At 36.8% G+C, this 26,238-nt stretch overlaps 1 protein-coding gene across 3 annotated transcripts in view; it reads left to right on the top strand.

The window, feature by feature from the left end:
* The window catches only part of CPEB4 (cytoplasmic polyadenylation element binding protein 4), an 80,171-nt gene that overhangs the window by 40,558 nt on the left and 13,375 nt on the right, over positions 1-26,238 (top strand). For 2 of the 3 annotated variants that reach the window (XM_012560123.2, XM_023726495.1), the window contains exon 3: positions 15,374-15,424. The exons of the other annotated variant lie outside the window; for it this stretch is intronic. In XM_012560123.2, coding sequence (XP_012415577.1) covers positions 15,374-15,424 — 51 coding nt within the window. The remainder of the gene's footprint in view (positions 1-15,373; positions 15,425-26,238) is intronic. 3 annotated transcript variants of the gene reach the window in all.

The raw sequence follows: 26,238 nt of genomic DNA, 5'->3' as shown, positions 1-26,238 counted from the left end.
ATTTTCTAATGTTGAACCATCCTTGCACACCTGGTATGAATCCTACTTGGTTGTGGTGTATTATTTCTTTGATATGATGCTGAATTCTGTTGGCTAGAATTTTGTTAAGAATTTTTGCATCTTATAGTCAAGAGAGATATTGGTCTGTAATTTTTTTTTGTGTGTGACGTCTTTGCCTGGTTTAGGTATCAGCGTTATCCTGGCTTCATAGAATGAATTTGGAAGTGTTGCTTCGTTTTCTATGCTCTGAAATAGCTTGAGTAGTATTGGTACAAGCTCTTCTGTAAATGTTTTGTAGCCACACACTTTTTCATTGCTGTGGATTTGTTTGAAACAAATACTTAAATGAGTGGGCAAGTGATTCCATCTGTGCCTCTTTTCTTTGTTGCTAAGCAAAAAAATTTATAATATACCCTTTCTAGAACAAAATTGTGAAACTGAGTTGAAAGTTTAGTATACAAAGCCTGTTTCATTAATTTCATATGAGATTTTTTAATGTCATTGTAAGAGAGTGAGTACTGGGATAATTATTTAAATTTTATGTCTTCACAGTAGAGAGAGAATGAATTCAGTGCTACACACACAAAAAATACAATAAACAATAACCAGGAATCCTTAACTTTTGCTTCAATACACAATTCTTCTCATATTCCTACATTCCAAATTGTAGCCACAGGTTCTCTATTTTAGAGAACAGATGTTATATATTGATACAGATGTTTTAGAACAGATAGATGTTATAAACTGATGCTGACTTTATATAGACTGAGAACTCTAGAAATCAGCTATGAGAGTTGCTGAAAATAGGATTAAATTTTATGTCATTCAATTTTAAATCTGAAATAATTTGGGAATAAGTGATTTTTTTTTTTAAATGAAAGAGACTCATTCTAAAATAGGTTCTGTTGCTACAAAATTAGAATGATTTATTTTAAATAAGGTTGGGGGTGAGGTATCATTTCTTAAGTATTTACCTTTTTCCAGTTAAATTAGTTTGCCTTTGGCAGTTTGAGAAAGCACTTCTCTGCACTTTGACACCCCCCACCCCCGCTTTTTTAAAGGGTTAGATGGACATTTTCCTTTAAGGGACATTTAATGGGGCATGACATAAAGTACCATAAAGAAGAAATGGATAATGCAAACAGCTAATTTTACTTGGGCTTATAATCAAATTTCTCCTTCCAAGTAAATTACTGTTATGTAGTATCAGATGTTTTCTGGCTAATTACTAGATCTTTTAATATTACCAGTCTTTCTTCAGGATTCAGAGTTGGCCAGGCAGCTGCCTTCCATGCCTGGTGGAGCCAGAGCCTTCCTGAATCCGGCTGGTTCCTTCTTGCTCTGTTTGGATGATACCAAGTAATTCAAAGCAACATAGCAGGGGAGTAGCTGAGGTGTCTCCAAAGAGTGGAAAATTGTTCCTTCTAGAAGCTCTCTGAGTAATGCAGCTAAGTACAAAGCAAAGAATACAGTTAATACTCGGCGATAATGAACTTTGTCTGTAGATGTTTAGAAACGTAGTGCCCCTCCTCCCCTCCTGTACTCCACCTTCCTGACTGCTGAAATGGAACGTCCTAAACAGCCTTTCCGTTTTGCCTGTGTTTAGTTGTGCCGAGTGGTGGGACCTGGGCTTCTGTGTTGAGGTAACTTCTTTTGTGAGGAAGAAGAGGGCAAAGTAGTGTGGCATGATTTTCTTTGTATTACTGGTGCAAGGTATATTCTTAATTTTGAACAAGTGTCTCCATTTTGGTTTACTTTTGATCAGAATTTGTTGGATTCCTCTCAGTACTGTGTAGGCAGAGCTTATAAAAGTGAATTTTTCAGATTAGGGGTCGTTGGTTGTTGCTTTTTTAAGGGGGGAGGGGGAAAGAAGGGAAAGGGGAAATACTTGGGAGAAAAAAATGATGTTTTTGATATGATCATAGCATTGGATTGAAGTCTTCCCGATTCTGGCCTCTGAACTGAAACCAGTTTGTGCTCTGGCCAGATCCTCCTCTGCCTGTTTATTTATATAACATATACTTCTAAGTAGAAAGTAGTGATCCCTTGCCCTCCACCCTCCACACACTTGTGATAGAATATTTGACACTTGTTTTTATTTATTCTGAAAATTATATAAGCAGTTGTCACAAAGGGAGAATTTGTCTTATGTCATCCATGATTTGAGTCCATAATTAAACAGTCACCTTAACTTAATCCTGAACACTGAGCACAAAGAATCTTCTTTTGAGCCCATGGAAACTGACTAGTCATCTTAAAACTTTATTGCAACTCTGCTTTTACCTAGGTGAGAGGTGAGGGTACAGGTAGGCGGTGGGCCAGGGGAGGTGAGCATAAACCTTTTATGTTATTAGAAGGTTAAAACTCCTAACCATTTCTTTAAAAGATTTTTTTAACTCATTTAAAATTTTGTTTTTCTTTTTAATTGTATTAAGACTCACCTATTTTATGACGCTTGTGACTTAATTTTGCTTGGATACATATTCAGGGCAGGAATTGTTAAGGAATAAACTAGATGTAGCAGTTAAACATTTAGACATAAATCAGAAAACAATCAGCGATCCTGTAACAAATTAACAAGGACTTTTCTTTAATGCTTTACATTTTCACATTAAGTATTGTGCATAACTTAGTAAGTATAGGTTTTACCGTGTGGACAGACAAAACTAATAATATTCTCCATTCAGAAATGAAATCTGAACGACATTTAAGTAGTAAGATTTTCAGACTTTGTCAATACTTTGTCAGTGATTAAATATTAGCAACCTCCCTATAATATAAAAAGAGACAGCCCAGAACATTTGTATAGATTTATTTTGTGCATGTTCCACATCCAAGTTAATGTTGCATACTGTGTACCTTTTGATGGTGTCAATTTTTCTGTTTTTTTCCTTCCGCATTATTGTAAAATTCTATAGAGAGGTGACTCTTGCTCTCTCATTTCCTCATAGCTCCTAGAACAGCTCTCTATATTAATATTTGCCTAATAAATGCCCTTTTGATGAGGAACTAATACAATAAGGAGTTGCCTTTGAAGGTCTTAAGACTTTCCTTGATCCTGTTATATAATCCTGGAATATGTTTGCTGACTTTGTGGGAGGGGAAGCAACACCACCTGGTTCATAAACCCGTTGCTGTCGAGTTGATTCCGACTGACAGAGACCCTATGGGACAGAGTAGAACTGGCCCATAGGGTTTCCTAGGAGCAGCTGGTGGATTCCAACTGCCAACCTTTTGGTTAGCAGCTGAGCTCTTTATCTACTGTGCCACCAGGGCCCCACCTGGTTCATAGCTGTCATAAAAAATATCCGAGATTCTCTTTGCATGCAGTTTAGCAACAGGAAGGAGGGAACAGTTACACAACTAGCCACAAAATTATTACTTCCTGATATGCATGGAATTTCTACCTGAATATTATACAGTTGCTTCATTTATTAGCTGTATATGCTTAATGTGTGAAAAGAGAGAAAACTCAGTGAATTTATTGCTGGTGAGCAGTAAAAATTTGTAAACAGAATACTTTTTAATTACTTCTAAACTAGTTACTACTTTTAATCAGAAATTGAGGTGGCTAGGCAGCCTCCCAGCTTCTTTATTCTGTCTAATGGACTGGTTTCTCAAGTCAGTCCCACACCCGTGCACTCAGTTCTAAAGCAAGGCTTTGTTTTATTCTGGTTATTACCTGGTAACCAGTCAATTAAGAACATTAGTGGAACTCTGAAGGGAAAGCGGTTCCATAATCTCTTTGGAATCCATTTGGGTCAATGCCAGTTGTTCTACATTTGGAAAGAGGAGAAATCAACCAATTAGAAGACCCTTTTCGTTCTTGAGAAGCCAATAATAAAGGACATAAATGTAATTCTGAAGAGCAGGCATGATTAACTGAAATTTAAAAAGCCTAGAACACCAGTCTAACTTCAATTGACTATTAGTTTTTCCTGTACTATAATATTCTAAATAGTAAATGTCTGGCATGGTTGATTAAATGTTGTTGCTGTTGCATGCCCTCGAGTGAATTTCGACTCATAGCAGCTCTGTGACAAAGTAGAACTGCTTCATAGGGTTTCCTAGGCTGTAATCTTTATGGGAGAAGATCTCCAGGTCTTTTTTCCCACTGAGCGGCTGGTGGGTTTGAACCACCAACCTTTCTGTTAGCAGCTGAGCACTTAACCATTGCACCACCAGAACTCCTTTAGTTGATTAAATAGAGGTATTTAAGTCAGCCTACTTGATCTCTTTATTGTAAATGACCAGAAGTTGTTAGCTTACAGTACCACCATCTGTTGCCTGGGAGTCAACTCCAACTCATGGTGACCCCATGTATATCAGTGCAGAACAGTGCTCCGTAGGTTTTCAGTGGCTGATTTTTCAGAAGTAGATTGCCGGGGCTGTCTTTCGAAGTACCTTTGGGTGGACTCGAACCTCCAGCCTTTCAGACCTTTCAGTTAGCTGTTGAGTGTGTTAAACCATTTGCACCACCCAGGGACTCCTACCTCACAATAGACTTTCCCAAATGTTAAGAAATAAAAGAGAGAAACATTTAGGATTGTGTTCAAACCTGACTCTGCCACTAGCAGTTACATAGCTGTAGGTTGGTTACTTCTTTCTTTACCACAGTTTCCTTTCTTTTAAACTGGACGATTGGATTTAATGATTTTTAAATTACCATCTACAGTTCTACACAATATCTCGGGCATGGGAGACATGACAAAGCAGCAAGTTTTTATAGTTTAATAACAAAGTAGTGCGTGAATGTCACGTGAGTCTGAGTGTGACAGTATTCAATATTGAATAACTTGTAGAAGAGATATAACTAAAGATCAGTCATATTTAGTCAGTTGAGTGAAGGCTCTGCTTCTAAACTGCATACTTTCTTTTTGAGGTAGGCCTAGAAATATATTTAGGAAGCAGTTGTTTAAACATGGCCTTGTGAAATGTTTCTGTTCTCAACCTGTGGGCTGTGGGCCTCTTCAGCCTTGGGAATTATTTGAACCGGGCTGTGAATCCATTAGTGACTAAACATTCCAGTTAGATGAGAGAGATGTCACTTGTATATGCATGATTATCTTCCAAAAGCATGTGGATGCCGATGTAATATAATTAAAATACATTTAAAGGTGTTGCTGAATTCACAGTAGCCTTTTGCTATTAAGCTTTTATTGTTATTTTGCTTATATTCACAGGGAAGGGGAATACATAGTTACTGTCATGGAGGGGAGCCTCTATGCAATTTTTTGGCCAAAATAGGTGTTTATAAAACGTTGTGCAACACGGTTCTAGAGAACGTCTCTCAATTATTCTGTTCAGGTTCCTGCCATTAGAATGTTTTCTGTTATTATAAAGAATATAACATACTGTGAAAAGTAATAGAGGAAATGATGAGGAAGACAGAGACTAATGGGGAGGTCACTTACCAGATCCTAGATTATCATTTCTACCAACTAGCATTTTGGAGCTTCATCTCTGACATCCAAAACCATCTTTTTGCCCTTGGAGGCAGGGCTAGGAGTGTGGGCTGTTAGGCTACACCTTGCACCATGCCAGGGGGCCGGGGGAGCCATATGACAAGAGAGGTGTACTCTGGAGTTGTGTAACATGGCAGCCCTTGTTAGGAAAGGGAGACGGGTACTACTAAAGCCTTCTTTAAGCCACAATGGTTTGGAATTAAGTTACATTTTACGCTTCTGTTTAAGTTCCATTTGCACTTAACAGGCAGCTGCAGACTGAAGGACACATGTAATGATTGTGGTGAAATGAGTTCCTTTATGGGGCCTTTACCTTGGTTCTTTGGAAAAAGAGCTTGGATTTTCCCCCTAAACCCTGAGGAATTGTTACTTTTGCCGGAGTTTTTTTGAGAAACTACTTGGGGGACCTCCCAGGTTGCTTTCTACCCTAGAAGGTTGTTACTTTTGTCCAGGGAAGAAGCCCTCTCTGCTTGCTTGTACCTGTATACAAGGCCTGAGTTGATTGACATCTCATGGGCTTGTGACTCTCCCAAGATGATTGGCTGGGCCACAGTCTTGCAAAGAATTGGTTAATTTACTGTTCAAATACTGGCTTGAAAACCTACCTCATAGGATTGAGTGACTTTTGGTCCACTGAGGGAATTGGTCAGTTCGAGATCCTGCTAGGAGGGCCATGCCTTGAAATTGACAAGGAGTTTACTTATATAAGCAGCCAACCTGAGGTTTTTAGAGAGAGAAAAAATGTGAAGAGGGAACCTCAAGACCAAGAAGAGCCTGGAGCAGAGTGGTTTAGACCCCAGGTTCCTATGAGAGGAACCTCCTAAAAGAGCTGTAATACAGGTCAAGGGCTGTAATACTGAAGACAGAAAGGGGCCCAGTGGTAGAGCCAGCGGTGAGAGCAGAAGGTTGCTGCTAAGGAGGGCGGCAGTCAAGCAAGCTGCTATACTGGCTTTGAGCTGGGTCAGTTAGCAACAGAAAGGCTGACATTGGGGAGGCCGAAGGCAGAGGGGCCATTCACAGCCTATGCACAGCTGAGAAGGGCAAGTGCACAGCCGAGAAGGGGGTGTGCACAACTGAGAGGAGCTGAGAGAGCTGCCCTGGTTGGAAGCTGTACTGATTGATGAAATCGGTCTGCCCTGAATTATATCCTGTTACTTCCAAGTTGGTCCTGTCCTGAGTTGTATCCTGTTATTTCCAAGTTGCATCCTATTCTGGGTTGTCTTGTGAGTTGTATCGCAATAAACCACTTAACTGTAAGTAATTTATTATTTCTGTAGCCATTGCAACAAATTATCGAACCCAGCAGAGAAGTAGAGTGTGGGGGGTGGGGGTGGGGAATGTTGGTATCAGAAATGAAAAAGTTGGAGAGTGGAGGTATGTCTGACCTCCACCTCATAGAAGCCAGCTTTGTGCTGATTCTGACTCTTATCCCTCAGGAATTTAAGCGATTCCTTATGCTCCATTACAACGATAGACTGTATTTTCCCTTTTTGAGTAGACCTGGACACATGCTATATAGGAAACAGCGTTAACAATCAGTTCCAAGTAAAAGGGCACTTCCTTCCGAGAACATTTCTCTGACTTTTATTCTTGTCCCTTCTGAGAATTAGCTCTAACTTAAATCCTTACAGTAACTTTTTATGTGGGTTTTGTGATCTTCATTTTACAGTTGAGGAAAATGAGGTTTGGAAGGATTCAATAGCTTTTGTAAAGTCACTCAACTATCTGGTATCTAGAAGATCAAGATAGGAACACAACAGCCTCTGGCTGCTGGTTCAGTAGCTTAGGTATTTATTGTAAAGCCTTTCAAGGGGATGCAAGCATCATAAAAAACTTAAAACACTTTAGCCTTACTTAGTATGCTTTAGATAGAGGGTAGACAGTAAAATTTCTTAATTTCTATTCAGGACACTAGGTGCAGAATCTGAAGTCTGTATTTTATCATCATAAGCTCTGTAAAAGATTCAGATCTTACACCTGCTGCTTTCCTGTTGAAGAGTGTCTTGTTGGGCATAGAGGTCAAAATAGGATCACTTAGGGCACTTTTTCAAGCTGGCTTGTTCTCTCCCTGATTCTGATTCATCAGGTCTGTCATAGGACCTAAGTGTGTATAGTCCCCAGGTGATTCCAGATATACTGCTCTGCCTCTCCACCCTCACCCTCACTCCACTTTGAGAACCACTTTAGATGTATTTAAATTTTAAAGCTGTCTGAAGCCATTCATACAACAAATATATATCTAGCATCTGCTATGTGCCAGGCACTATTTTAGAGTGTTGGATTTATCAGGAAGTGAAAACAAAGACCCTTGGCCTCAGGCAGCTTATCTTCCAAATAATTAACTGATATCTTTGAACAGCCTGCTTATTATTCAGTTCTGAAGGTTAATAAGAGGGAAGACCTAATGCCTTGAGTACTGACAGGAGAAAATAGTGGCTGGGACTTCTGAGAAATACACAAGGTGAAATATTAGGTCTGGATGCAATTCAAGCACGTTCTTCATCAGGTTCAATAAAGAATTTATATTAAATAAGTGATTAGAGTTGATGATAGGTGTGTATGGAGAAAGCCACCTAGTGAATTTGATGATTGTTTTTGTTTTGGACTTCAGTAACCAGTTTTAAAGGAGCCCCGTTGGTGTAAATGGTTAAGTGCTTGGCTGCTAACCAAAAGGTTGGCCGCTTAAACCAGCCGCTCCGCGGGAGAAAGACCTGGCACCTGCGTCTGTAATGATTATAGCGAAGAAAACCCTTTGGGGTGGTTCTGCTGTGTCACGTGAAGTCGCTATAGTCTGCTCAGCGGCACCCAACAACAACCAGTTTTAATCAGTGTAGGAGTAGTACTCTATTTTTTACAACATTGCCTATAAGTAAGGAAATCACTCTTAATTCTTTATAGTTTTATAGTCAGATAAAAGGTTTAATTATGCTTCTGTTAGACTATGTGTAAATCTTAACCCTAAAGTTTGTAGTCATTTACAAGAGAATTAGTTTATGGTCCTTAGGGGTTTGGTAAGTTTGTCTTGATTTTCTTTTACACTCATGTTGGAACAGAAAGCCATTTCTCAAAATCATTTTTACCTTGGGGCTAGTTCCAGAATTCTTTGTTTATTCACTAATTCTTAAAAAATGTGCCTCTTGTAACACATGCTTCCTTTAATCAATCTTTTTTGCAAAGTAGGAGAATTTTAATTTACTGCCTTGTCTTCTTCCTTTCCTGGATTACTTAAAAAATTTTTCTACCACCACCCATAGGTCTGTTTTTCCACTTTTCTTTCCATTATATATTACTCACCTTTTTTTTTTTTTTTAAACCGACTTTGGCTGGTTTAGCTTGGACAAAAACTATGCTTGGTTTTTTAAAGTTTAGAATTGCCATTAATCACTGGTATCATAACATCCTCTTAAGGCAAGTTATCTTGTTGCTCTGTCCTCTAAATGTAGCATTCAGAGTGGGAAGGCTTCTGTCAGTGATAAAAATAGCCTTCCTGCTTGCTCTTTTGTTGTTAGGTTTACTGGCAGTAGAAAATCTTTTGAATTCCTTAATTGGGTCAGCTCCTTGCTCATTTTTTCTCTAGATATTCCTTCTGCCTGAAATTCTTAGATGCTTTTAGATCTTGCAACTTTGCACCTGCCCTGAATTACAGCCAAAGCAATCCTTCCTTTCTAGTAGACCTTCCTCAATCTGTAGGAACATATCCTGTTTACTTATCTTATAGATAAATGTTCCTTTTGCCACTATCACAATCTTTTTTCAACTATCATATCACAATTAAAACATTAAATTTGAGTTGTGGGTACAAAATAAATATTCTCCCTGGTTGTATTAAAAGGAAAAAAATTAAGTTGAATTTTTCAGAGTTTTCATTTCCTAATATCTTTCTGTTATGTTGCCAGTTTCGTTTATAAAAGTAAAAGGTTAGACTTTTTTTTTTTTTTCCATTTCTCCATCAGAGAAGAATTACATCCCTGTTTATAACCAGAGACACACTACTAGCAAACTCTCATTCTCTGAAGCTGAAAAATCCTTCAGATTGCCACTCCCTTTTCCAGGGTTCCAGTTTGGGATTTGTTTGGCCAAAAGGAATCCTCCCTTTTCCTTTCTCTCACAAGTGGAAAATTGTTGATTATCTCTGGTTTATAGTTGGTGGGGGGTGGGGGGGGCGGCAGGAGGACAAGAGAAGAAAGGAATTAATATTAATTCCTACTGCATACTGGGCACTTTCTGGGCATTGTGCAAATACTATCTCATTAATTTCTCACAACAGCCCTGTGAAGTAAATGGAAACATTCTCTTGTTTTATTACTGTTGAGAGCAGCTAAGTAATTTGATCTAGGTCACAAGATGGGATTGGCCTGACTCCCTACCCTTTTCACTGCAACTTTCATGGCAGAGAGGCTACCGTTTTCTGGCTTTGTGTCATTCATTCATTCAACAGCTATTTACTGAACACTTCTCTCTGCTCCAGGCTCTGGAGCGCGAAACTCAAAATCTGTCCTCAGAGAGCTTGTTGCCCTAGACGAAGACATAGCTTAGAAATAGGCAATTTAAACACAGTGCAATAAGTACAACCAGTGGTCTTTGGGACATACAGGGTTTTCTGAACCAGAGACAGTGGCTTGGGTCAGAGAAGGCTTCCCATAAGATGTGTGATACCTAACAGGGAATCTGCCTGTGCAGAAGGATAGAGGATTGAGTAGTAAGACACTGGGGAGCAAAGAGAAGTAAAAGCATTCCTGATAGAGGGAGTAACCGAGAAGTAAAAGAAAGTTAGGGGCCAGGAGTTCTGAATGACTGAAGTGCCTGATGAACCTGGAGATGAACCTGGAGAGATGGACGAGGGCATGAATGCAGGAATTTTGTAAAGCCCTGACTTTTAAACTGAAGACCGTATCTGTCCCAGAGAGGGGTTTTGTTTAGCCTAAACTGTATGCATGTGTTTGTGTGTGTGTTTAATGAATTTAAATGGCTCTCTGAGGGGGGAGGGGTGGGCAAGACTTTCCAGTTGATAACAGTTCCTGCCAGTTCCACTCTTGTGGTTTTTGCATAGAAATGTTTTTACTGGAAGTGGGTCAAGTCACAAGTCAGGGAGTAGATTTTGATTTGGGAAGTTATTTTTAGGTAAATAGAATAAATGTTTATTACTTTATATAATTAAATGATAGAACATGTTGAACAAATTTTTGTTAGTTCATATTGATGCAGTCTGCATTTGTATAACTTGGGTATTCAGAAACTGAATTTATTAGACATTTCTTGAACCCAGTTATACATTGTTCAGGTCCTCAGAGCGCCATCTTGCTGCAAGTGTCAGGCATTGTTGGTAAAAATACCAGATGGAGAGGCAGGTGGAGCCTCCTTTAAAAAATTACTTACGGAAGTGTAGCTTTGATTTACTTTGAAATGAGCTAAATAAAATTAGCAGGAGCAGAGGTAGGAGGGGCACTTCCAGTTAAACAGCAACAACAAATACGCGTGTGTGTATACTTGTGTGTATGTGTATAAATCTTTGATCTATCTCAGAAATGCGCCTAAGCACATACTCATCCTTTCCCTCCTAGAAATTTTCAGTGTGTTCACCAAGGAATCCTTCCCTCTGCCTCCTTTTTAAAAGTATCTTTAGGTTTTTCTAGTTTAAGTCAATCAAATAAAATTTAACTTGGAATTTTTTGCCACTTATTACTTTATAGGACTACATGCCTATGTTTTAGACAACCCTGCAGAGTTATCCCCTATTATTACCTGGCCTATACCATGTCATCAATGCTGGCATGACTCTGAAAAAGAGAAGGTCATGGCATGAAATCTAATAGCACTGTAGAACATTTGATATTTTTCAGTGTGTGCATGTTTGAAATGGCAACATTTATTGTATCATTTCCTGCTGAGTCATCAGTAGCAATAAAGTCTAAGTTGCTTTTTAGAAAATAACCTTAATTATGAAAGTAATACGTACATACACTGTTAATATGTACGTATTTCCTTCTAGTGTTCTTTCCTTTCATCTCTGAGTAGGTAGCTTTAGTTAGTGTCTTAAATGAATATGATAGTTCATACTGTTCTTTTGAGCACCTCCCCTCCCCCCTCCAATTCTAAGTCAGTTTGGTTAGTAAATATTGATTCTTTCCAACTCAAAAATGCCTAGTGTAGAATTGCCTAGTTGGAGTATGGATCTTTTCCAGGCTGTAGAATTTGGTAGTCTAGTTCCTCAGAATCACACTGTATGTATCAGTTGCCTATATTTGGCTAGGTTGAGTCATGGTGCCAAATATAGTCTATGCCTTCTGCATGATGCATGCCAGGCTTTGGGCTCCAAATGCCACAGCTGGCCTCCAGAGACTACTACTTTTCTTGTCCTGGTGTCTCTTAAGATTAAGGCTGCTGATCACGCAGTATTTCTTTATGATACAATCAATACCAAGAACCTTTAAAGATTGAATTTTACCCACAAAATAGGTTCACTTGCCTGAAATCCTAATGTCCTCCTTTTCCCTTCAGGAATTCAGTTCTAGATGTGCTGAAACCTGGGTTATGTTTGGAGATAAATGAGTTATCAAAAACCCAAAACCAAACAGACAAAAGCACAGCACTGGGTTATAGTCACATTCAGGTATCTCAATTGTTTTTATTTTACTACACTTAATTCATTTGTAAAATGCTGTTTTAAATTCAGTGGAATGAACTCATTGACTGCTTACCTGGTGCCTAAACTGGAAACTCCAGGTGCCTAGGTCAGAAAGGTCTAGCTCTTAAAGGGAACGATTATGTAAAAGAGATAAAGTTACTCTGTAGCTCAAACGATTACATAAGGTTAGCTATTGCTACATACAGCCAGAAATAAAATTTGATGAGTTAATTTTAAAAAAAGGTTTCCTTTTGGGTAAAGATGTCTTAGAAAAAAGTGAACCTGAAAAAAAAGATGTAAAAAATGCTTTTCACTGGGGACATGAAATGAGTCCACTGTCTCAGAAGGAAGCTAATCATGGAGTAGAAAATGCAGAAATGTCTATGTAAATTAGCTTCCATAGAGCAGAGGGAATATTACAGCAAAAGTGAGAGAAAGAGTACAAGGAGAGTGTGAAAGATTTGTCCCATGGCACTTACAATGGAAGCTTTTAGAAGATTTCCAGAAAGAGAGTGGTAAGTGCTGTCCATGATAGATATCATGAATGAATTTTGCTCTGTAACAAGGGCCAATGCTGTCAGGGACTCGAGCACGCAGTGCACCCTCCAAATCTGTGAGTCTGATAAGGTGTAACCTCATTTGTTAAACTGGGCTAGCCAGTCATTTTTAATGATCCTTCCTTGACATCATATACCACTGGAAAAGATGTGGCAGTCTACTTCTGTAAAGATTTTGGCCTTGGAAACCCTATGGGACAGTTCTACCCTGTCTTACAGGGTCCTATGAGTCAGAATCGACACGATGGCAGTGGGTTTGGTTTTTGGTTTTGACATCATATAGATGTTATGTTTCATATAGAACAGTGGTTTCAAGCCATTAAAACATATTTTAAAAATTAAAATATCTTCTTAGAAATGATAAAATGTCCTCCTAATTCTTCTGTTAATATAATTAAATATTTTTGTTTCTGTATTGACTTACATCATCTTTTAAAAATGCTTCCTGATAAATAAAGTGGTATGTGTGATAGCTCTATTAGTTCATTTACTAGAGGGTTTTACAGTTATGAAATGTATACGTATGCTCCATTAAAGACAATCAGCTGCTACTTTGAGTTAAGTAATTCAGAAACAGAACTCCCCCCTCCCAGTTTTTCAATGTCTTATACTTGTGACTGGTCATAAGATCCAGGCTTGTAGTTAAAGCACTTCAGATGGAATTCACTGGATTTGGATACTTGACTGTATATGTTAGTATTAAAGAATGTAAACAATTTTTAGGAAGAAATTGAAATATCAAGATTAATTTTTACTTCCTTCTCCCCCATCTCCAGTCCTACCCCCAATCCTGGATAGGAACAAGCTAAAATTTTAAGTGGAACAATGATCAGCCTAATAAAAGCAAACAAAAGCCTAATATTTGGTTTTAAATCATAGGAAAATTACAAGCTCAGATTTTGTTTCATATTTGACTCTACATTTCAGATTAATTAAAACTGCTTCTAATAGAGAACAGTTTTGCCTTTTCATAGCATGAGTTCATTTCTGTGGCGACTCTTTTCAAAGAAGCAGGATTTTGAGACATAGTGTTCAGTGGAACTAGGTGGAGTCTTCCTGGCATCTTGGAAGGCTTATTCAGCCTTGAGGCGTGGGAGAGCCTCTGCTTGCACACTTTTTCATAACCTTTGAGAGTCTGGTATGGTTCTCTGGGGTTGGAGTTTAGAGTGCTGTTTCCCAATGTTTGCTGTTCAAAGTCAGTTATAAATTGTAACACTGATGTTGTTCTTGGAGTTGACCCCTGACTTACGGGGGCCCATGGACAACAGGATCCAACCATTGTGCTCCATGGGGGTCTTTGTTGGCTGATTTTTCAGAAGTAGATCTCCAGGCTTTTCTTCCTAGTCCGTCTTAGTCTGGAAGCTCCGCTGGAACCTGTTCAGCATCAGGGCAACACTGACAGATTGGTGGTGACTGTGCTTGAGGTGCACTGGCTGGGAATTGAACCTGGGTCTCCCGTATGGAAAGCGAGAATTCTACCACTGAACCACCACTATCTCCAATTCTCACACTATTTCTGGTTTGAAGAGTGCTGGACTATGGTAGATAATTAATAATCACGGTCCTCTATCCTTTTTCTAGATGTGTAAGACTTGTTGAGGGCTTTTCACCATTTGTAGGAAGGTGTCAGGTACAGAAGGTTGTGTGGTGTATGAGGACTTAAAAATATCATACTGATTTGTATAATTTATAGCAGAGAACTAGGTACGTGGTGTGCACTCAGTAAGGATTCCTGGTCTAGAGACCTCAACTTACATGTACAACTTCTTCCAAAACAAAAATGTAATTCTATAAATTAATTTCTTAAAAGTGGATAAATCCCAGTGCTATTTTCCTCCTTAATTGTGGCTGCCGATTTGGAAGATGGCTCATCCTCCAAAAATTTAATACCTTTAAAATTCTTTTTTAATGGGCATCTCGGGTACCATTAAATGTTGAACCACATCAAAATATGAAGGAAACCAACCCAGCATTTATTGAATGCGTATTGTATTCTGGGCACCATGCTAATGCTAAGTGCTTTGAAATTTTCTCTCTTGTATAGGTGCAATGAAATGTTTATCTTATGTGCTTATTCCCCAACATGTGAATTTAAACTCATCTGTGTGTCTTACATGTAGGCACGTTTGAATCATATAGAAAAATATTACAGCTAGTATTAGTACTGTAATATTGTTACTTTTAAAAAATAGCACCAAACTATACAAAAAAAAAAATCACATTTGTGAAGCAAAAAATGTGAAGATTGTAGATAATGAGTTGGTCTTAGAACATAATGATATAAAGAAAGTTACTTTGAATGGGAATTTGGAAATTAAACTCACCTAATAGTTAAATGGAGCCCTGGTGGAACAGTGGTTAAGCATTAGGCTGCTAACCAAAAGGTTAGCAGTTCAAATCCAACAGCCGCTGCCTGGAAACCCTATGGGGCAGTTCTGTTCTGTCTTGTAAGGTCACTATGAGTCAGTCGACTCAATGGCAATGGGTTTAATAGTTAAATATGAGGAATATTTTATTTTCTTACATTCACACTTTCCCTCTTTGAATAGTTGTGGACATGCTGATTGATAAGCCTACTGACTCACTGTGTTCATTAGCACAGCAGAGTTTTAAAATACCTTTTAAATACCTTGCCTATTAAAATGATCAATTTAGCACTGTTATTGAATACATTTAAACCATCTCTAAAGAAAATAAATTTAGTAACGGCCTTCTTTTACCTTCAGGTCGTCTAAACTATTCATATCCAGGATCCGATAGCTCTCTGCTTATTAATGGTAAGTGATAATTGATTTACCCTAGTGAAGTTCACAAATCTGAAAAAAGTTAGTAGTAGGTGAGAAAATATAGTAGGTGTGGTTCAACAAGTTGAGAAATGACATTAGTTTGTTCCATAATGATAGTTTCAAGTTGCTATTATCTATCAGCTATTTTAAGAATAATTATTTTTCCTACAAATTGTGGCAGATACTTCTTTAAAATTTGAAAGCCAACTGATTTCCTGTCCTGAAATTGGTTTAACAGTGAGAATAAATGAGAATCCCATAATGATACATAAAGAATAGTTTTATCTAACATTAGCTTCTGTAGAGTGACCTTTAAAATGTCAATATAAAAAACTATGTCCATGTAGTTGGAAAAATGTTCCAGGAGAAAGGGAGGGTAATCAGAGATGTAAAACCAGAAAAAGCAGCCTAAGACTGCAGTGCTTGACATTGCAAAGGACAATGTTGTTCACTGTTTGTTTGCTGTCTAAGGAGAACAAGAGAAATGAAGTTTCACTGGCCTTTGCAGTGCCTTTGGTAAATTCTCCTTACCTAGTCTAAATATTACTAATGTGCTGTTGTGTTCTTTGTATGTGCATATGCTGAAGTGAGCTTAATTTCACAGGGAAGGGGGGGACATCTACTAAGAGAAGGAATTAGAGAATTAAACAGTGTCTATTTTTTAGTAGCATAGTCTAAAATAACTGGGTGGATCACAGAGGTCTTGTTTACTTCTCCACTCATTTGCTGTTGAATATGTATTTCAAATTTCTGTGTGTTGATAATGCCTTTTGTTCACCAAAGCTCATTTTAAGTCCTATCACCTCTAAGAAGTATTCTTGACTAAATAGATGCATTCTCATCATTCCAAAAACAAAGCAAATAATAATAACTGAAAAAGCTTCTTCTTCTTGTCTATAGTATGTAGTGAATAGGGAATTAAAAATTACTTTTATGACCAGATATCCTTTTGAGTAGTGTTTGAAATCAGTGTACTGTGAACATCATTGAACCAGGAAAAATGAGAGAAGGAGATTTGATTTATGAGGGTTGTTTGGGTGCATCAGATCTTCTAGAGACCATACAGTTTATTAAAAACCTCACTTGATCATCAGACTTTCATCTTTTCATGCTACAGCTGCCAGAAATAATGTCACAATATAATATTCTAGTATAAATGTGTAGTCAAAACCCAAACCCAGTGGTGAAAATGGCATCAGGATACAGGGGTAGAATATAAGGGTTCACTTTACCTCTTGCTGTGGAGCAAGTTCCAGAGTCAAGTCCCTGTGCTGTTTCCATATTGCTGTGAACCAAGATTTAGAATACTGCTGTGTGATTTTAGGCAAAGTGATCAACTTTTCTTTATCTCAATTTCCTCATGAGGTGGTTAAATTAGGTCATTTGCCCCTGGGGCCCATATTTTTTTGAGGTGAGAAAAGTAAACACTCTCTAGTGGGTTGTTTTTAAGCTAAACTGACTTAATTTTTTTTCACAATTGTCCATTATTGAGATTATCCTTTTACCCCTGCTAATATCCCTTCTTTTATGAATAGATTGTTTTTTAATGGAAAAAAAGGGTAACTTGTTCCCCAAATACTTAAACGTTTTGAAATTTTACTAGTTCATAAACTCTAGAAGGGGACTAGGTGGTTTTTACTGTTGTGTACATGGTAACTGCGTTTCTTATAAAGAGGAGTTCCCTGAGTATTACAAATGGTTAATGCGCTTGGCTGCTAACTGAAAGATTGGAAGTTCAAGTCCACTCAGAGGCACTGCAGAAGAATGGCCTGATGATCTATTTCCAAACAATTAGCCATTGAAAACCCTGTAGAGCACAGTTCTACTCTGACACACATGGGGTCTCCATGAATCAGAGTTGACTCCACGGCAACTGGTACTGGTATACTGACTGAGTTAACATTTTCTCAAACTGAGTAATATGAGATAAAGAGAACAAAAAGAGATGTCAAAGAGGAGAAACTTGCTCTTTCCTCAAGCAAGACCCTGGAATATGGGGTTCTGACTGCCATGGTCTCAGGTCTAGTCTTTAGCCTCACAGGGTCCCCAAACTTGATTTTGTCAGAATAGATCATGTGTTACTTGTTAATAACCAACCAACTGGGACCGGATGCCAGTTTATTCATTTATAATGAGAAATAAAGCTTCTAGTTAGATCAGATGCCGGATCTGACTAATAGACACAGTCTCCATAGCAAAGTCTAGATTATAGTAGAAGGTTGCTTAATAGTGGTGGAATTAAAGCAAGGTAGGGTAGAGGGGTACTGGGACAATTTCATAGCCACCTTGACTTAGGTGTGGGCATTGCCCATTCTCTTCAGTCATATTTATGAAACATTTTCTAGGGTGGATCACTTCTGTAGGTAGAATAATTTCATTCATTTGTTGATTCTTGGTTTTGAAATAAGCTAATTTTTGAACATTCATTTATTCAACAAGAATTTATTGAGCACTTATTACTGTGGGCCAGGCACTCACTGTATTAATGCATAAGTTTGTACATAATCTCTGGAGGTTTAAGGGGATTGTAGAAGGAACCTAAAATGGTGAGAATTCCTAACCTAATTTTCTTTAGCGTTACCTCTTGATTAAGTTATTGTCAGCAGTTCTTTATATGATTAAAGAGTGAAAAACTGTTTAGAGATAATGTAAGTAAGTATTTCCCACTGATATGGAATACCCTGCTATAAACAAAACAAAGCAAAAAAAAAAAAAAACAAACCCTAGTATATGCTATATAAAATCATAATTTCTTTAAGAATGTAGTTTTGGGGATTTTATCACCATTTTTGGTTTTCTTGCTAATATGCTAAGTTTTCTAGTACCAATTTTCTTCTAATAACTGACCCATAAATGATTTAATTGTAAGGTTATCAAAGTTGCATCATTTATTCCCTTAATTGCCTTTGGGCCTTTATTTTTGGATTGTGCTTCTCGACAAAGATACGCAGAGCGAAGAGGCAGTGCAGTAGCTTTGATTCTGGATTCATGTAGAATGTGGATTCACATCTCAGTCACCCTGTTATTAGCTGGGTGACCTTGCGAGAGTTACTTGACTCCCTTTGTACACAAGACCTTCATGTGTGAAATAGAAAAAGAATACTACCCATCTCATAGTGTTGTGGTGAAGATTAAATGTGTGTAAATCACAGCATAGCACCTGGCACATAGTTAAGCCAAGTTAAAATAGAGTAAGTCAATTTTTTGTTAGGAATATTAGTGCTAAAGACTTGTAAGAAAAAGAAAAAACACACCAAACAAGGGATTAAAGTGAGTTTGTAGAAATTGTCTGTGGTTAGACATGCTGTGTTATTAAGATAGATAACCTGAAATTTGCTATATTCACTTTTAAATGCAGTCATTCACAGCTCATATACATGCAGCTGTTTCTTAAAACTGAGAATAAAAGCCTAACACATTTTATGATTTTATATTTATCCAATTTTAGGACTGAAAGGCACTATAAGGAGCTCTTCTTCCCTCTCTACCATAGTCTACTCAGGATTTCAAAAACCTTTAGAAATGTGATTATATTGCCGCTTTACTTTTTTACAGCTATAACTTTCAGTGTCTTCTTCCAAGTCTCTCTTGGGCTGAGAGCCATTTCTTTTGTTTGAATAAAAATATGAAAGAGCTGTGTTTACTCACTCTCACATGAACATTGGAACATGAACTGTTGAATTTTAACTGTTTGATTTTTATTGTATAACTTGTTTTGAAATTTTCAAGCAATCTCAAACTTTTTGGAAAGAGATGGGGTTTAAATCCTAACTAAATAAAAACAAACAAACAAAAAGATTAAGCAGTTTATACTGGAATACTGTTGGAATTTACATGTATATGGATAAAAAGGGGCTTACTCATCCAGTGGTTCTAATAACCAATTTTTTTTTTTTTTGCTATGCCCAGTCATCAATTTTCATTCTATGAAGTGACCTTCATATAACACTTGTAACTTTTAAAAGCATTCTTAGTATAATTCAACAAATAACAGTTGCTGAGAATGTTGTAGTATACATTCTAGGAAATTATTCAATTTATTTCTGTGTTATTATAGAGATTATTTTGAGGGGGGAATATTGGGAGAAATCCCTGAATTTTAAATATATAAAGAATCAAACTTCTTAGTTACTTTTCAAGTGCCTTTTACTAGTAAATTTTGTAAAATAGGAATATAATTAGAATATCTACTTTATGTTTATGAAAGTAAACCTGAAACTTCCTCCAGTTCTCAGCTAAGTGTGACTTTAAGAAGGGAGTGCTGAGCACAGGCCAGACTTACTTCAAGTCTCCTTGGTGTGTCTTGGTGTACATTTGAGATAGACATCAAATTGAAAGATGAATTTTCTTTTTATCCAGCTTTGAACCTTTGTTTTTGACTAAGAAAACTATAATATATAACTACTACTACCTCTGTATAAAAGTGCTGGTACATCATACTTTTTTTTTAACCTCCCATTCCACTGCTTTAGCCCTTGGTGAAAATGAACCTTGTGGTAGGGAGAAGTTACAGAAAGAATAAAAGTTTTTAACAGATTCATGAATGTATTTCTTTTCCTCTGAGAATGTCTGTGCACTCAGAAGCATCAACTAAATATTCGTTTGTCCCAGAGGAGATGAGTAAGAGATCTTTTAAAGGTTAGCATAGAACATCTCCTAATTATAGTTCTTTGGAATGAAAGGAGGAAAATTGTTTGCTCAAGGCAGGCAGAAATCCATCAAAAGGAGGGTATAATTTTAACTAAGAGAAATGTAGATTATAGTCAGGTACTGAAAATGTATAAAATATGGTTCTAGTTGCTACTGGATGGTATAATGAAGAGCATGCAGAATGTTCACTTCCTTAAAAAGGATAATATGAAAACATCATACACTCTGGACAAATGAAAAGCCACAAGAGCCTGGTTGTTGAAGACCAACCTAAAAGAATATACGTGTGAGTTTACTTTTGAGGAAGGGAGGAAATAATTATTTATTGAACATCTGTCTATCACATATACATGTGGTACCTTTTGTTATTCTCTCATGAGCTCCCCATTTTTATAATTAAGGAAATTGAGGATTCAGGATGTACAGTGATTAGAGTTTCAATCTCTGCACGTCTCTAAGGTCACACCTTACAAATAATAGTCTCATGTCTTTATCATATCTTATCAGTGCTCTTTGAATGTTGTTATACCAACAAGTTAACATAAACACAAGCTAATGTGACTTAGGAAATTCTAACTATTAAGCATATTTCTAAAGTAATTTTGTGACAGTGAGCCCTTTAAATTAGGTGTTAACTTATAAAGTTGTTTAAGATAATTCTTTGCATCTTTGTAGAATTTTATGTTTTGGTCTTTGTAATGATTGTGTCTGCTTTTTGGTTTTACATCTTTATTCTTTTGTTAATGGATAACTTCTTGTAGCTTCCAGCCTTTGATTTATATTCATTTAACTGGTTTATCAATTTGGCTAGTATCTCTCTCTCTATATATATATTTTTTAGTCCTACTGGAACAGCAGTTATCTGACAACATCTTTTAGTCTGAGCACCCCCAACCCCCATACAGTTACCATCTGCCTTCTCATCATGGGGGAAGTGAGACGTACAGGTAGATGGAGAGCTTGAGGCAGGCCAGAGTGCCTGAATATGATCAGTTCTTTCATTGCCTACTAAAACCTAGCAGTACTTTACCCCTCATGGTCTAAAGTTCTGTTCTACAAAATTAATTAGGTACTGTCACCGAAAAGGATGCTTTTCTTTAATATATCATTTGTTTGCTTTTAATAAATATGTAAGTATCAAGAAGAAAACCAAAAAGGGTCCTTTAACAAAATAAAATTGTGTGTAGGCAGTCCCTGGATTACGAATGAGATCTGTTCCTAACTGTCTTTAAGTTGAATTTGTCGTAGTCGGAACAAGGGCATACTGTTCTTATTTAGCCTTACTTCAGTGTGAGAAAGAGCCTGGTGGCACAGTGGTTAAAAGCTTGACTGCTAACTAAAAGGTTGGCAGTTCAAATCCATCAGCTGCTCCTAGGAAACCCCATGGGTCAGTTCTACTCTGTCCTATAGGGTCACTGTGAGTCAGAATCTACTTAACGGGAGTGGGTTTTCAGTGCAAGAAAAGGGCCTTTTCAGTGATTTAAAACCTGCATGTGCAGCTAGTGAAGGTGATTGTGATGAAGAATTTGTTGAGAGTGGGGGTGGGGTGGAGCCCTGGTGGTGCAGTGGTTGAAAGCATGGCTGCTAACCTAAAGGTCGGTGCTGGAATCCACCAGCCGCTCCTTGGAAATCCTATGGGGCAGTTCTGCTCTGTCCTACAGGGTCGCTTTGAGTTGAAATCAACTCAGTGGCAACTGGTTAGGAGTAGGGGTTGCTTCAGTCATTTCAAAGTGAGGGCAAATTGACATAACGTTGAACGGCAATTACACCTTATCCTTAAGTCATTGGTAACCTGGGGACTTACAGTACAGAATAATAATAAATTCTAATAGTACAGAAAGGGATAAAACAAGAAGTAAAAGCCTTCTTCCTTTCCTCATCCCAGCTCATTTCCCCAAAAGGTTCATGTGGTTTTCTAGAAACAAAATTTTTTAATTACTATTCCTACATATCTATTTATATTTTATTTATTTTTTAAACTTATGCAACAGGGATCATGCACTACACACGTAGGCACCTTGTGCGAAATACATTTTAAAGAGCTTTACATAGCAGCACATAAATAGCCACATTTTTTTTAGTGGCTACATACTAGGTATTTCATCTTTGATTCTACCACTATTATGAATACTTTTGTTTCTTTTTGACTATTACAAATATTGCAACAAACTGAAAAAGATGTTTTAAAAAGAGATAAATAATATTTTTGTTTTTATTTATAATAAAATTCTGAACCAGTCTTTCTGTACCTTCTTTGAAAGACTAAAGTATTTATCCATAGATCTAATAACAACAGGAAACCCTGGTGGCAAAGTGGTTAAGAGCTGCTAACCAAAAGGTTGGCAGTTCGAATCCACCAGCCACTTCTTGGAAACCCTATGGGGCAGTTCTACTCTGTCCTGTAAGGTCGCTACGAGTTGGAATTGACTTGGCGGCACACTACAACAACAATAACAACATGGACCCAGAAGTTTATAATGTTTCAAGGTCATTTATAACTTTCTTGAATCATATTAGTCCTGAACATTAAATTATTGAAGAATTTATAAATCAAAACTAAAAAATAAAGAGAAAAGTAGATAAACATATAAAGAGTATTCATTGAACTCTGATGAGGGACTGGAAGATTTTTATTCAGTGATAATAGCATGCATTTTTAAAATCTTTTCACAGTACGTCCTTTGGTAGTAATTTAAAAAAAAAATCTGAGCAAAGTTTATTTCAGCTGACTTAGCTAGAAAATTTCCAAAATGTAGATTTTTAAAACATAATTAAAGCAATGTTTTTTACTTGCCACTTATCTTGTACATCTACGTTATCCTCAAACATCAAATAATAAGCAACAGTTGATAGTCATGAGATTGGAATTCTGACATTTTCCTCAGGAAAGAATCTGTGTCACAAGTATCTCATCATGATGCGTTTGGGCCAAGTATGATTTGAAATAGGTGAGATAAAAGATGTCTCTCATGTATAGGATGAAGTGGCACCATTTAACATTCTGTTAAAATTCACTTAAATCTGAATTTTCCGGTTATGTAAGCGTATTCACTTTGTAAAAAATTCATTCAGCTGCACACGTATGATCTGTGTGCTTTTCTGTATATGTCATATGTCAGAATTTACGTTAAAGAAGTATGGTATAAACAGCATTCTTTACAATCAGTGCAAGTGGAAATAAAAAATTTTAATATTCTCATTATTCCGGAATGTCATTGTTTTAATTTTCTTGGTGTTAATTTACATTAATTTTCCCATTTGACTGGGCAGCTTTTATAGTTATAAGCCTTGTACAGGTATAACCTGTTTCCACTCAATATGAAAAAGTATCGATCATTTTCTAAAGTTATTCTCAGAATCTAACCATGAATGTTTTTATACTAACCAGCTTAATTCTGTGGTACAGAATTAAATTTGTACATTTGAAGATTTTGAGGTTGTTTTTAGTTTTTGACCTGTAGGCCTTATTGTTTCTAAAATTTTATCTTTGGGATAATGGAAGCTATGAGAGTTTTTATGTTTATTTTGTATCTTTTAAAAACCTACTGTTTTCAAATACCTGTTTTCTCAGAAATCCAAGCAGCATCAATCAACTTTTTAGTTTGATGGAACTAAAATTTTCATATCATTAATTGCTTCCCCGAACGCCCTTGTCTTTGAAGCATTGTATGAATAGAATAAGCAGTAGCTTTTGTGATAATCATTTGTCTCTCTAACTTCTGTCAGATTGACTAAGTCAGAAAATATCTTTTCCACTCCAAATGTAAGACCTATTAAAGTGAAAACCTAACCAACAAGGGAGGTTTTATGTTTTAATCCATTTGCTCAAGTACTTTGGTGACATCCAGTGTTATCTAATAATGGTAGAAATGTATTTTGTTACGAGGTTATATTTTCATTTTGGAGAATACATGATACTTCTGAGTTTTTTATCATTTCTATAGAGAGCTCAGCATTAATATACTGACCAGTTCTTGAAGGCACTGCACCTTTTAACCCAAAAAAACCTGTCTCAGCCTTCTGTTTCAGCCTCATCACTACCCAAGTCTCCCCACGCTTCATAGCTTCTGTTCTAGGCACCTTTCCCGAACATCGCAGCACCCCGTATGTGGCATTGCCAAGTCTAGATCACCCTTCCTCCAATTTTGCTTTAAAATCTATCTCAAATGCCATACCCCCTCGCTCTCTAACTCTTCAATCAAAACCAATTGTTCCTCCTTTTCTGTTTCTGTTGCACTTAACACAGATATTGCAGCAATAGGCATGTTACATTATCATTAGTTGGCTTATGTGGTATTTTGATTTTAAGGTTTCAAATTCTTGAGGTCAGGGCCATGCCTGTTTATCCATAGTGCTTAGCAAGATCAGGCATTCAAGAAGTTTTTTTGCTGAATAGAATTGAGATGTTTAGACAAACTTGGCTTATAAGGGCCAGTTTGTTTCATGGGTGACATTTCCTTGAACGTTTCCGGATTTCAAGTTTATACTGAAAATCCCTGAGTATTTAGGTATCTACTCCTGGATTGTTAATGACCTTTTCTTCTCTCCTTGGCTACAGCCTACCTGGCCATAAAATGCCAAACATTTTCTTTTTCAACATTTGGGGCATGAAAGAAGATTTGATTAGGGACAAGAAACCATTGGCTAACATTGGCTAAGTTTATAAATTGCCTAAAGATTTCAAATATTATGATTTTCTTTTATTAGGGATTAATCAAGAAACACTATAAAATTGCTGTTTATCCTGTAATGGTGAAAAGACGTGAATTAAGTATTGGAATATCTACTAAATTGCTAGTTAGCAGTGACTTCTTAGAGAAAAGACGATTGATAAGGTAGTAGTTGGTTTAGGTTATGTTATATACTGCCTTAATTTTATAACAGTTTGGACCTTGGATAGCAGTTACAGCAAAAGGCTTCCCTTAAAACAAAGAAGATTCGATATAGTGTTAAAGTGTCCATGAAGAATTAAAATAATAATAAAGAATGCATTAAATTGACTTCTTACCATCTATCCATTGAGATTCCTTGGTTATGAGACATTTGCCAGGAAATGAGAATTGTAGCCAGAATTTTTCAGTTTAAAAGCTGATAGATGAAACCACAGTTGATTCTTTTGACAATGTTTGAAAAGTTGTTTTCTTTTTTATTTGACATGCAGCAAGGACTTATGGGCGAAGGAGAGGTAACATTACTGTTTCTAACTTTTGAATGTATCAGTTGTATTTGGAAAAGACCCAAGCTTGACCAGTTTCTAACCCTTGCCTAGGAGCAGGAGGGAGGGATGAAACATAGCTTTGATCCATACATAGTTTATGTGTTGTAGTTGACATTTTAGACATTCTAACTTGAAGGAGTTAATGAGCTCGAGAGAAATTATCAGAATGATAGAATTTGGATTTGAGTCAAAATAATTTCTCTATACTATATTATAAACTTATTTATATCTGAAGATTTGATTCCCCTTTTTCCTTTGTGAAAGCAATTTCTTAGGAGAAAAAAATTAAGAATCTTTAAAAAGGAAAGTACGGTCAGACTAGTCTCAAAATACTTCATTATCTGGAGGTTCAGTTATACTTGAATACCTTATTTCTACTTTTTTACTAAGCAAGCATAATACATTTGGTTTAAAATGAGATGAGCTAAAGAAGTGACTAATCTTATAAATCTCAAACCTTTGGGGAAGAAACCTAGACATTTTAAGAGAATTTCAAAGAATCATTTTCTAGAGGTACCCAAATAAACCTGATTTTTGCCTCCTGTAATGATTTTGCCTTTTTAAAAGAAAGTAAGTTAGACAGCTAAATAGCTCAGCTTTAAAATGTAAGTGATTTTTGAAGATTTTTCTCATAGTCATTTTTGTCTTCATTCTGTAACTCTTGAGATGTGATACTATAGTATCAAAGATACTGTATTATTTGTGTTTGGTAGTGAAAGTTGAAAGGAAGACAGTGTGGCAAAAAAAGGGCAGTGGAACATTTTAATAAAGGAAGAGCACTTGAGATACATTTCTAGAAGAATCCATTAACAAATTCCTTACATAGTACCTAGAAGTAAATTGGCAGCTTGAAAAGTGACAAAAGAGTGCTTGAAAAATTCTGCAGTTATTTGTAGCTCTGTGCTTTGCTTATGATTTGTAAGTTCATATTTTTACG

This window comes from Trichechus manatus, unplaced genomic scaffold (genome assembly GCF_000243295.1).
Source record: "Trichechus manatus latirostris isolate Lorelei unplaced genomic scaffold, TriManLat1.0 scaffold00011, whole genome shotgun sequence".
Taxonomy (NCBI): Eukaryota; Metazoa; Chordata; class Mammalia; order Sirenia; family Trichechidae; genus Trichechus; species Trichechus manatus.
The sequence above is the reverse complement of the archived record's forward strand: the minus strand, read 5'-3'. Positions and strand labels throughout refer to the sequence as shown.